This window comes from Aspergillus brasiliensis (genome assembly GCF_001889945.1).
Source record: "Aspergillus brasiliensis CBS 101740 unplaced genomic scaffold ASPBRscaffold_3, whole genome shotgun sequence".
Lineage (NCBI taxonomy): Eukaryota > Fungi > Ascomycota > Eurotiomycetes > Eurotiales > Aspergillaceae > Aspergillus > Aspergillus brasiliensis.
In genome coordinates this window covers 582,817-592,654 of record NW_027137444.1, presented here as the reverse complement: position 1 = coordinate 592,654, position 9,838 = coordinate 582,817, and the positions used below count along the sequence as shown (strand labels likewise).

The window sequence follows — 9,838 nt, the reverse complement described above, 5'->3', positions numbered from 1 at the left end:
GATTAGATGAATGAAGTAGATGCACTTGTAGATAGTAACTATAACTAGTACTCCATAGTGAAGGCCAAGAACGTCGGTGAAATGAAGCTCCGCAACGCCAGGTGGCCCGTTCCGCATCGGGGCCGAGCAAGCAACTCCCCGAGTTTCAAGTGCTCATCTTCATTGTCAGCTCCTCTCCCCTCTCTTACTCTATCGGAAGCTCGAGCACAGAGTCGCCATGCGCCTCTCACTGTTCAGTTCTATCCAACTTTCACACACAACATGAAGAACTGGTGGCTGTGGCGTTTCCTGCCGTTGGCGCTTCGTGAGTCCTCTCTTACTGTGGAGCTTAGCCGCATCACGCGATAGCAACTGACCTTCAAGCATCATTTTCCAGTGCTTCTGCAGGCGCTTGCGGTTGAATCTAATGGACAGCCCGACACACAAAAACCTCTGACAGATGTCTTTCCTGAATCATATGCACACGCTGAGTCCTCGAGCGGGCCCGAGGGCTTTAACGTCCGACCTGGACACGGTGAGCGGCCCTGTGCATGACGCCAGCGCACTCATCCTTGCTAACAAATAGTTCGATTGATACGCCCACAGAACACGTCGAAAATGCCCTTCGAATTCTCCGAGAGAGCAAAATCGCCGTTGTCGCTCCTGAGAAACCGTCCGGCCTTCTGGGGTACACCTGGCATTACGCCCAAGAAGCCTTCCGAATCTTATTCATGAATGGACCGCCGGCGGATGGGACACACAAGCAAAAACTTGATCCAAATGTTGCAAGGGCCGCAAATGAACTCAAAATTGCGGCGCAGGAGGACCAAAACCCCGATGCAATCTTCCTGTTGGCGGAAATGAACTTCTACGGCAACTACACCCACCCGAGAGATTTCAAGCAGGCGTTCCATTGGTATCAGACCTTGGCGTCATCGACTGGAAATGGTACGGCACAATATATGCTCGGCTTTATGTATGCAACGGGTGTGGGCGGTGCGGTGGAGCGCGACCAGGCCAAAGCCCTGTTATACCATACCTTTGCGGCTGAAGCGGGCAACACGAAGTCGGAAATGACCCTTGCGTACCGCTACCATGCTGGAATCGGGGCTCCCAGAGATTGTGATCAAGCGACCTACTACTATAAGAAAGTGGCCGACAAGGCTATTGATTACTTCCGATCTGGACCGCCCGGTGGCCATAGCATGATCCGCGAGTCCTACCGTTGGGCGGACGAAGAGGGCGGTGTCTATGGTGAAGGCGCCAGTGTGTCGACGAATACTGTGCGCGATGGAACGCATTCGAGCACGGAAGCCAGCTTGGAAGACGTCTTGGAGTACTTGGATTTGATGTCGAGAAAGGGTGAACTGAAGGCTACTTTCAGCTTGGGCAAGATGCACTACGAAGGGGGTCGCGGCCTGCCTAGAAATTTCCGCAAGTCGATGAATTACTTCAGACAGGTCACCAAGCGGTACTGGAATAAAGATGGGTCGGTGAACCCTAACCACCCTGTTGGAGTTGAGAAGCTGGCTGCGAAAGCAGCAGGCCATATTGGCATGATGTACCTGCGTGGCGAGGGGGTGGAACAGAACTTCGCAACCGCCCAGACTTGGTTTAGGCGTGGACTTGCGAATGGCGATGCACTCTGCCAGCATGAGCTCGGACTGGTGTACCTGCATGGCTATGGTGTGACACCAGATGCGTTCAGAGCTGCATCATACTTCAAGGCAGCGGCTGAGCAGGACTTCCCAGCCGCCGAAACGAGACTGGGGGCCTTGTTCCTGGACCAAGGCGATGTCCCGACCGCCACCCGCTATTTCGAACTCGCTGCGCGCTGGGGTTGGATGGAAGCCTTCTACTACCTGGCCGAGCTGTCCAACAATGGGGTTGGGCGGAAACGACACTGCGGGATGGCCGCGTCTTACTACAAGATGGTCGCAGAGCGGGCGGAAGTCATCCATTCATCTTTTGAAGAAGCGAACACCGCGTACGAGAACGGGAACAAGGAACGGGCTCTCATCCCGGCGCTGATGGCTGCAGAGCAGGGCTACGAGCATGCACAGTCTAATGTTGCGTTTCTGCTGGACGAACAGCGGTCCTTGTTCGCCATTGATACCATTCTCCCCGGAGCCAAGAAGAGCAGACCGGCTTTGCTGCGGAATGCGGCGCTGGCTCTAATCTACTGGACACGCTCTGCCAAGCAGGCGAATATCGACTCCTTGCTCAAGATGGGCGATTACTATCTGACAGGCACGGGCATTGCGGCGGATGCGGAGAAGGCCTCAACCTGCTACCACACGGCGGCCGAAGTGCACTACAGCGCACAAGCGTACTGGAACCTGGGGTGGATGCATGAGAATGGCGTTGCCGTGGACCAAGACTTCCACATGGCCAAGCGATACTACGATCTGGCACTGGAGACTAGCTCTGAGGCGTATCTGCCCGTGAAGCTCAGTCTGCTTAAACTGCGGATGCGGGGATACTGGAACTGGCTCACGAACGGAGACATCAACCCCATCCAGGAGGAAGAAGGTAAGAAATTCCGAATCACTATTTTCGCTGAGAAATCCGAACAACCATACTTACACATCAATGCAGAAGTGAGGTCGCATCGTACCTTGAAGGAATTCATCGCCACTTTCATCCAGAACAACGAGGAAGAAGAGGCCGCCTTCCGCGCACAGATGTACAAACAGGACGAGGAGGACGAACTGATGTCAAACAGCCGCCTGGACGACCACCGCGAGGACGGCTACTATGATGAGTTGGAGCTCGACATTGACGATAGCGTCTTGGAGGGACTGATCATTGTCGGTCTTGCAGCGACGCTGCTTGTCCTCGTGTACATGAGACAGCAGCGGAACCGCCAGCGTCAGAACGACAACGGCGGCGCGAATCCGGCGGCAGGAGGTAATGCCAACAACAATGATCGGGGCATGTTTCCTCGACCAGGCGAGCCGGGATTTAATGATTGGCTTGCTGGGGCGGTAGGACATTAATGATATAGAATTGTGCTTTCCGCAGTAATGTATATGGCTTCTTTATCTACTAAGTACACGAATGATACCTTTCACTACTTTCTATGCAGCTGTAGAACTAACTGAAGTGTCTATCTTATCAGCTGACTTGCCTTATCGATAAGCATCTTCTTTACTTTCCACCTCATACAATTTACTTCACTTCTATTCAACCTCTACAACATCCCCCATTACAGTTTATTTCTACACTGCAAATCAAGACCTCACTTAAACATTGCCCCTCTTACGATGAAATAAATCAGACAAGAACCAAAAAGGACAAACACCCACCATGAACCCCAACCAAACTCCACCCAATCCCAAACGCCGCCGCCCATTACAGTTTATTTCTACACTGCAAATCAAGACCTCACTTAAACATTGCCCCTCTTACGATGAAATAAATCAGACAAGAACCAAAAAGGACAAACACCCACCATGAACCCCAACCAAACTCCACCCAATCCCAAACGCCGCCGTCTAAACACCACCACCATCACATCATCATCATCATCACCCTCATCAACGCTCACCAAACCATTCAAATCGCCTCTGCGCAGACCAGCACCAGCCCCAGCACAAGCCCTAGAGACAACTACCACGAACACACCACCCTCCTCTTCTCCCAAAGACACACAAGCACAACCACAAGCACAAGCACAGCAGCTACAACCATCAAACTACCCATCAACCATCCCTAAAGAAACCTTCAAAGGTACCCCCAAAAGTATCCCCAAAGAAACCAAAGACCCCACCCTCCAATCCCTCCAAACCACGCACCGCAACCTCCAATCCCAACTCCTTGCCCTCCGCACACAACTAGAAACAGTCACGCAAGCGCACCGCATCGAGGAATCTCACCGGGACGAGGAATTAGAGAAGTTGATCGTGAAGTGGAGGGGTGTGGGGCAGCGAGTGGCCGAGGAGGTGTTTGAGGGGGCGAGGGAAAGGGTAAGTAGGATGGGGGGAGTGAAGGGTTGGAGGGAGAGGGAGAGGATGAAGGGTGGTGGGTGGTGGGATGATAATCATCATGAAAATGATCATGACTATGACTATGAGGGAAAGGGTGGGGGTAAAAGGGGTGAGGATCAGGTATGTTTGGCCTTTTTGCTTCTTCCCTTTTTCTGCTTCTGTTTTGTGTGTGTGTTTGATGTGTTGGGATCGATGCTGATATTATACGTGTGGTAGGTGGAGGAAGAGGATGAAGAAGAAGAAGAGGAGTTTACGATAGGGATGATGTTGAAGACGATGGGAATCGATTTCAAAGTTATTGGGTTTGATGGTGAGGGGCAGAGATGGGTGTGATTCTATTAGTTCAATTGTGTTTGTGGATGTGAAAAATACTCTTTACTTGCTGTATGTCTGTACGTCTGTATGTCTGTATGTCTGTATGTCTGTATGTCTGTATGTCTGTATGTCTGTATGTCTGTATGTCTGTGTATCTGGGATGAGAGGGATTTATTCGCTACAACTACGCTGAAAAGCAAGCCACAACACCAATAAAACAAGCAAGTGATCATTCTATGCTAATGCTATACTGCAAATACTCCCTATCGTGATCGCAATTTGCAAAACCCCCATCTCATAATGCCATCCTGTCCCATACATATGTTCTCAGCCTGGTTCACGCCTTTCCATATCGTAAATGCTGTATCAAAGTCCATAACATGAAGATAAACAAAGAAAAGAAAAGGAAGGAAGCTCTACGCAGACACTCTTCCTAACGAACACGTGACATCAGATGATGTCCATGCCGTCAATCTCATCACCCTCAATATCCTCCATATTATCCGCCATAGCACCGCTCAGTGCCATCTGAGAAGGCTTCGGATCCTTATTCGATCCATATCCTTCTCCGAAAGCTCCAACCATCTCCAGCTCAGGCCCGGCGATAATACGACCCTCGGTGTCGACCACCTCGCACAGCTCGATTAAACTCTGCCGGCTTAGAGACTTGAAGCCATCGGTCCGGACAACACGCCCCCAGTTGGCAAGACAGAATTGAGCGGCACGACGCATCAGCCACTCTTCATTGGTACGTCCTGCGCGTTCCCAGATGATTGCAGCGTTCTCTACATCCAGTTCGCGGCTAAGGCGATTGACGCAGAGTAGACGCAATTTGGGCATGTCGTACAAATTGGCCATGACAAGCATTCCCGCAACGTCGATGATATCGGAACAAAACTCCAAGTGGCCAGCGATGCTATCTGTATACAGGTAGTAGATAAACGCACGCACAACCGAGTACGGTTCGGGAATGTGCATCCTGTTTGCGTGATATTCAGCCATCTGAGCCGAATAAAGCCTCTTGAAATGGGGCCATCGCAGCTGCAGGATGATCCGGTGCACATGAATGGGAGGGGAAGTGGGTGTATTCGGGGAAAGGAAGGCTGGCTCTGATTGTGCAGTGGGGTCATCCGCCTCATCATCCGTGTCAACCAGATCATCTGGATTAGCGGTAATCACAAAGTCTGCACCGCTACCGGACTCTGGGGGTTGATCGAACGCTGCCGAAAGGTCAGCTCCCAAACCGGACAACGGGCCCATTCCCGTTGGTTCGGAAAGCGATGTTCGACTTTGACTGGGTGAAAAGGCAGACAGCTCGTTCCCCAGCAAGCCGTATCTTTCAAGGTCAATGCAAAGCACCTCGCTCATATGATTATCATCACTGTTTCCCGGAGTAGTACCGGTGTCGAGGCTACTACCAAGCAGCCACGCTTTGGTGCCGTCAGCGTTCACGGTGCAATAATGCCATCGAAAGCCCGGCTTGAAAATTTCCTGTCCGTCAGCTAGCCGCTGCCAACGCAAAGAGTCCAGATCCAGTGATGACAGGTTGCACTCATAGGTACGCACTGTCTCGGACGGAGTAATCAGATCCAGGAGCACTCCGGATGCGTAAGCCTGAAAATGAGTGCCGGAGAACAGTGCAGGCACGTGAGGGCCAGACTTGAACCGAAGACAGGATATGGCGCCCGGAGCGATCGGCTTCCGACGATTGCCATTGCGAATTTGAACACTCCCGGAATTCGCAGCATAGCTACCGGACCGGCCCGAAAGCTGCTGCTGGGGACTACTAAAGATAGCGTCTGGACTATAAGTAATCCTGCTGATTGGCGCTGGGGAATCCACGGTACCTTGCGAAGTCGCCGCTCCAAGAGACGGAATGCCTTTGAGATCCAGCCACCAGATATCCGTTGTACGTTCCATATCGGGATCGAGGCCTCCAAAGATCCAGAGGCGGCCGCCCCAAACCCAGGCGGTGTGGTCAAAACGAGCCGTGAATCTCCAGGTGCGAGACCAGGTCCAGGTTTTCAAATCCAGATACGACAAGTCGTCAAGGATCACACTGTTCTCTCCAGTTACTCCTCCCATAATGAAAAGCTTCTCGTCGTGAATGACGGCGGCATGGCGAGCCCTTCCCCGGGGTATCGGTCCATGGATTTCCGGCTGAGTCCAGGTAGAGGTCGAAATGTCCAGGATGACAACGTCGGATAGATGGTCGCGGTGTTCATTCTCTCCGCCAAACACAATCAATTTATCACCTTGGTAGAGGGTAGCCGTATGACCTACAACGATCGAGGGGATAAATTAGTATGTCTTGCGTTTTCCTTATCGGAAAGGATCCAAATATGCGGGGAAACTAACCCATGCGGACACCGGGAATGTCGCCATAGTTATCGACCAGTTCCCACCGAAGAGTGTTGAGATTTAACCGCAAGACGTGATTGTAAACTATTTCAGCAAAGTGAAAAGCATTAGTAGCAGACCAAGATAATGAACAGTATGGGAATTTAGGCATATGCACCTTCATCTGTGTACTGATCAAAGCCGCCGAAAGCGTAGATCTGGTCATTATTGCAATACGTCACCGAAGCATTGACCAGGCAGGCAGGCACATGGCCTCGCGCCTTGCGGATGCTCGGGCGGTAATCCGTGCTGCCACGGCGACCACCACTAGGACTAGGGGGCATGAGGAATGCGGACGACTGTCTCTGAGGAGTGGAGGAGAGGGGAGTCATCGGATTAGGAGTCCTGGACGACCCGGTCCAACGCGGTGGGTCGACGTGGAACGGCGAAAAGGGCGACGAAGCGTTACTATTCCTGGCGGTAGTGGAGGACGATAGCCGCGCCATAGGGTCCGACTGAACAGACGGGCCCAGGGGGTCAGAAAAGGAGTATAACCAATGTCAAAGATGGTGAATGATAAGAGCAATCCGTGTTAGCACACACTCCCCTCACATACTGATGCTGATCGCAACGACCCCACGTCTCTTCTCAGCGGCAAGAGAAAAGGGAAAAAAAAAAGGAAAATGACGAGGAAAGAAGCGGCAAGTGCCAAGCCGATCGTCGCCGAAAAGGGAAGAGCCGCATGTCAGGTGGCGGACTAGCCGGAAATGGACTAGGGCAGCCGTACCTCCAGTAACCGGCGTTGCCATGGGTGAGCAGAACTATATCCTTTATTTACTCCCTTTTCCTCCTTCACCCCCGTCCCCTCCTCTTCCTCCTCTCCATCATCTTTCTTGTGCTTTGCCTTTTATCTGCTACTAATTGCATACCATATTGCGTGGGATTGGTATTCCCTGCTTGCATTCAATACTACAGTATCGCAGTTAGGTCTTCTTCGTCCCGTGTCCAAGCCAGTGTGTGACTGGAATTGGCCCTTCAAACGGACCTTGAAGGCTCTTCTCTCCCGATACCCTGTCCTATTTCTCGAAAATAATCATATATCAGCATGGCTACACCTACAGTATCGACTCCCGTGAAGACTCACCATGGGATCTTCTCCACTAAGACGGCCGGTGGCCGCATGCCCCTTACGCCTTCACCCCGCGCGCGCGCAGGAAGCGTGACGTCAAACCACTCCTCGCCATTCACTCCTTGTGGTGCTCAAGAATCGGGCAAGGAGCATGGAAAGTCCGTCTATGGTGGTAACCTCTCTTCATACTTCGCCAAGTCTGTCTCGAGGACAGCCCGCAACTACCGCGAATCTCCCAAGTCCAACATTGCTCGTGCTCGCACGCGCAAGTCTCCCAGACACCTTGAGCTGGGTGTCTCAGAATGGGCCCTGACTGGTACTGGTCCTTCGTCACAGACTCCTACCAAGGAGCGCCTCCGGAAAGAGGTCGTGAGGAAGGAGGTGACCAAGGAGGTGAGCAGGAAAGAGCTGCCCAGGAAGGAGGCACCCAAGAAGGAGGCACCTAAGAAGGAGGTATCAAGAAAAGAAGCGCCCAGAAAGGAGATCACCACTCGGGCTACGAGGTCAGGAAAGACAACCGTTCGCATTCCCCACACCGCGGGTGACAGATTTATTCCCAACCGTACTGCCAGTGAGGGTCTCGTGACTGCTGGCACGGCCAAGCCAGAGGAAAGCCAACGACCAAAGACCAGCAGCGGCGATGGGTCCTCCGTTCTGGCCAATGCTGCCAGTGCTTTCGACATTGGTGGCCGCGGAACCGATGAAGATATCACCGCAGCTCTTGAAAGCCTTGGACTCGAGGATAACGAGCCAACCACCTCCTACACCAAGCCAGCACCCGATGCTGTAGCGTACGAGTCATCGTTGGCAGATGCCTGTGGCGTCAACCTGAACACTCGCATCCTGGCCTTCAAGCCGCCACCCCCAGAATCATCCAAGCCGATTGACTTGCGCGCTCAGTACAACCGCCCTCTCAAGCCTGCTAAGTCCCAGTCTGCTCAATTCCGCCGTCGTGTCCAAACGGCTCCTGAGCGTGTTCTGGATGCCCCTGGACTCCTTGACGATTACTATCTCAATCTGTTGGATTGGAGCTCTGGAAACCAGGTTGCAATTGGCTTGGAGCGCAATGTGTACGTGTGGTCCGCCGATTCAGGGACGGTCAGCTGCCTGCTGGAGACTGCACCTGACACATACGTGAGCAGTGTCAAGTGGAGTGGTGACGGCGCCTATGTCGGAGTCGGCCTCGGGACTGGTGAAGTTCAAATCTGGGATGTCGAGGAAGGAACCAAGCTTCGCAGTATGTTTGGCCATGACTCGCGCGTAGGTGTCATGGGTTGGTCGAAGCACACCTTGTCTACCGGTGCCCGCAGTGGTCTGGTATTCAACCACGATGTTCGCATCGCACAGCACAAGGTTGCCGAGCTGGTCTCGCACACCTCTGAAGTCTGTGGTCTGGAGTGGAGGCCCGATGGTGCTCAGCTCGCCACCGGTGGTAACGACAATCTGGTCAATATCTGGGATGCTCGCTCTCTCAGCGCGCCCAAGTTCACCAAGACCAATCATCGCGCTGCCGTCAAGGCCCTCAGTTGGTGCCCCTGGCAGTTGAATCTGCTTGCCACTGGTGGAGGTTCTTATGATCGCCACATCCACTTCTGGAACACTACCACTGGTGCTCGTACGAACAGCATCGACACCGGCTCCCAGGTCACCAGCTTGAGATGGAGCAACCACTACCGCGAGATTGTTAGCTCAAGTGGTTTCCCCGATAACTCGCTGAGCATCTGGAGCTATCCCACTCTAGTCCGGAACGTCGAGATTCCGGCCCACGAGACTCGTGTGCTGCACAGTTGTCTTAGCCCAGATGGGCAACTCCTGGCCACCGCGGCTGCTGACGAGAGTTTGAAGTTCTGGAAGATCTTCGAGCGCAAGCCTGGAACCAGCGCTGCTGCCTCTCGGGAAGGTGGTGTTGGCAGCAAGGCTCAGATGACCAAATCCATGACCATTCGGTAAATTGGTTTGTCATCTGCAATTTCTCCTCATCTTGTTATTTTCTTCTCTTCGATGACTATATTTCGGGTTCGGTATCGCAGACTGGGTTTGTCTTAGATATCATTGGTTCTATTGGTGTTTAGTACATTGGGGGCAC

The 9,838-nt window shown here is 52.7% G+C and overlaps 4 protein-coding genes across 4 annotated transcripts; 3 read left to right on the top strand and 1 right to left on the bottom strand.

Annotated features, from left to right (window-relative positions):
* Positions 1–148: 148 nt before the first annotated feature.
* Positions 149–3,007, top strand: ASPBRDRAFT_39441 (ubiquitin ligase complex subunit HRD3). The gene is made up of 4 exons (XM_067624146.1): positions 149–304; positions 377–514; positions 586–2,511; positions 2,578–3,007. The coding sequence occupies exons 1-4, from the start codon at positions 262–264 to the stop codon at positions 2,976–2,978; spliced, it is 2,508 nt and encodes an 835-aa protein (XP_067481561.1). The 5' UTR covers positions 149–261; the 3' UTR covers positions 2,979–3,007.
* ASPBRDRAFT_39439 (putative DNA repair protein Dds20/Mei5) lies at positions 2,963–4,519 on the top strand. The gene is made up of 4 exons (XM_067624145.1): positions 2,963–3,007; positions 3,101–3,188; positions 3,335–4,088; positions 4,185–4,519. Exons 3-4 carry the CDS (start codon positions 3,435–3,437, stop codon positions 4,299–4,301), a joined length of 771 nt encoding a protein of 256 aa, XP_067481560.1. The 5' UTR covers positions 2,963–3,007; positions 3,101–3,188; positions 3,335–3,434; the 3' UTR covers positions 4,302–4,519.
* Positions 4,520–4,624: 105 nt separating this feature from the next.
* Positions 4,625–7,301, bottom strand: ASPBRDRAFT_444967 (Kelch motif domain protein). The gene is made up of 3 exons (XM_067625207.1): positions 6,802–7,301; positions 6,642–6,728; positions 4,625–6,562 (listed from the first exon to the last, which is right to left on the bottom strand). The coding sequence occupies exons 1-3, from the start codon at positions 7,127–7,129 to the stop codon at positions 4,734–4,736; spliced, it is 2,244 nt and encodes a 747-aa protein (XP_067481559.1). The 5' UTR covers positions 7,130–7,301; the 3' UTR covers positions 4,625–4,733.
* A 427-nt stretch (positions 7,302–7,728) lies between these two features.
* Positions 7,729–9,702, top strand: ASPBRDRAFT_118888 (WD40 repeat domain-containing protein; the record flags this gene model as incomplete). Its single annotated transcript, XM_067617204.1, has 2 exons — positions 7,729–8,118; positions 8,233–9,702. 2 exons carry the CDS (start codon positions 7,729–7,731, stop codon positions 9,700–9,702), a joined length of 1,860 nt encoding a protein of 619 aa, XP_067481558.1.
* Between the last annotated feature and the right edge of the window lie 136 nt (positions 9,703–9,838).

Bases quoted from the DNA above. Each gene is read 5' to 3' on its own strand.
- ASPBRDRAFT_39441 (XM_067624146.1), top strand. From the start codon at position 262: ATGAAGAACTGGTGGCTGTGGCGTTTCCTGCCGTTGGCGCTTC. The intron at 515-585 runs GTGAGCGGCCCT...ATACGCCCACAG, and splicing joins TAACGTCCGACCTGGACACG to AACACGTCGAAAATGCCCTT. The intron at 2,512-2,577 runs GTAAGAAATTCC...ACATCAATGCAG, and splicing joins CCCCATCCAGGAGGAAGAAG to AAGTGAGGTCGCATCGTACC.
- ASPBRDRAFT_39439 (XM_067624145.1), top strand. From the start codon at position 3,435: ATGAACCCCAACCAAACTCCACCCAATCCCAAACGCCGCCGTCTAAAC. The intron at 4,089-4,184 runs GTATGTTTGGCC...TACGTGTGGTAG, and splicing joins GTAAAAGGGGTGAGGATCAG to GTGGAGGAAGAGGATGAAGA.
- ASPBRDRAFT_444967 (XM_067625207.1), bottom strand. From the start codon at position 7,129: ATGGCGCGGCTATCGTCCTCCACTACCGCCAGGAATAGTAACGCTTCG. The intron at 6,729-6,801 runs GTGCATATGCCT...TTGCTGAAATAG, and splicing joins TGATCAGTACACAGATGAAG to TTTACAATCACGTCTTGCGG. The intron at 6,563-6,641 runs GTTAGTTTCCCC...CGATCGTTGTAG, and splicing joins CATTCCCGGTGTCCGCATGG to GTCATACGGCTACCCTCTAC.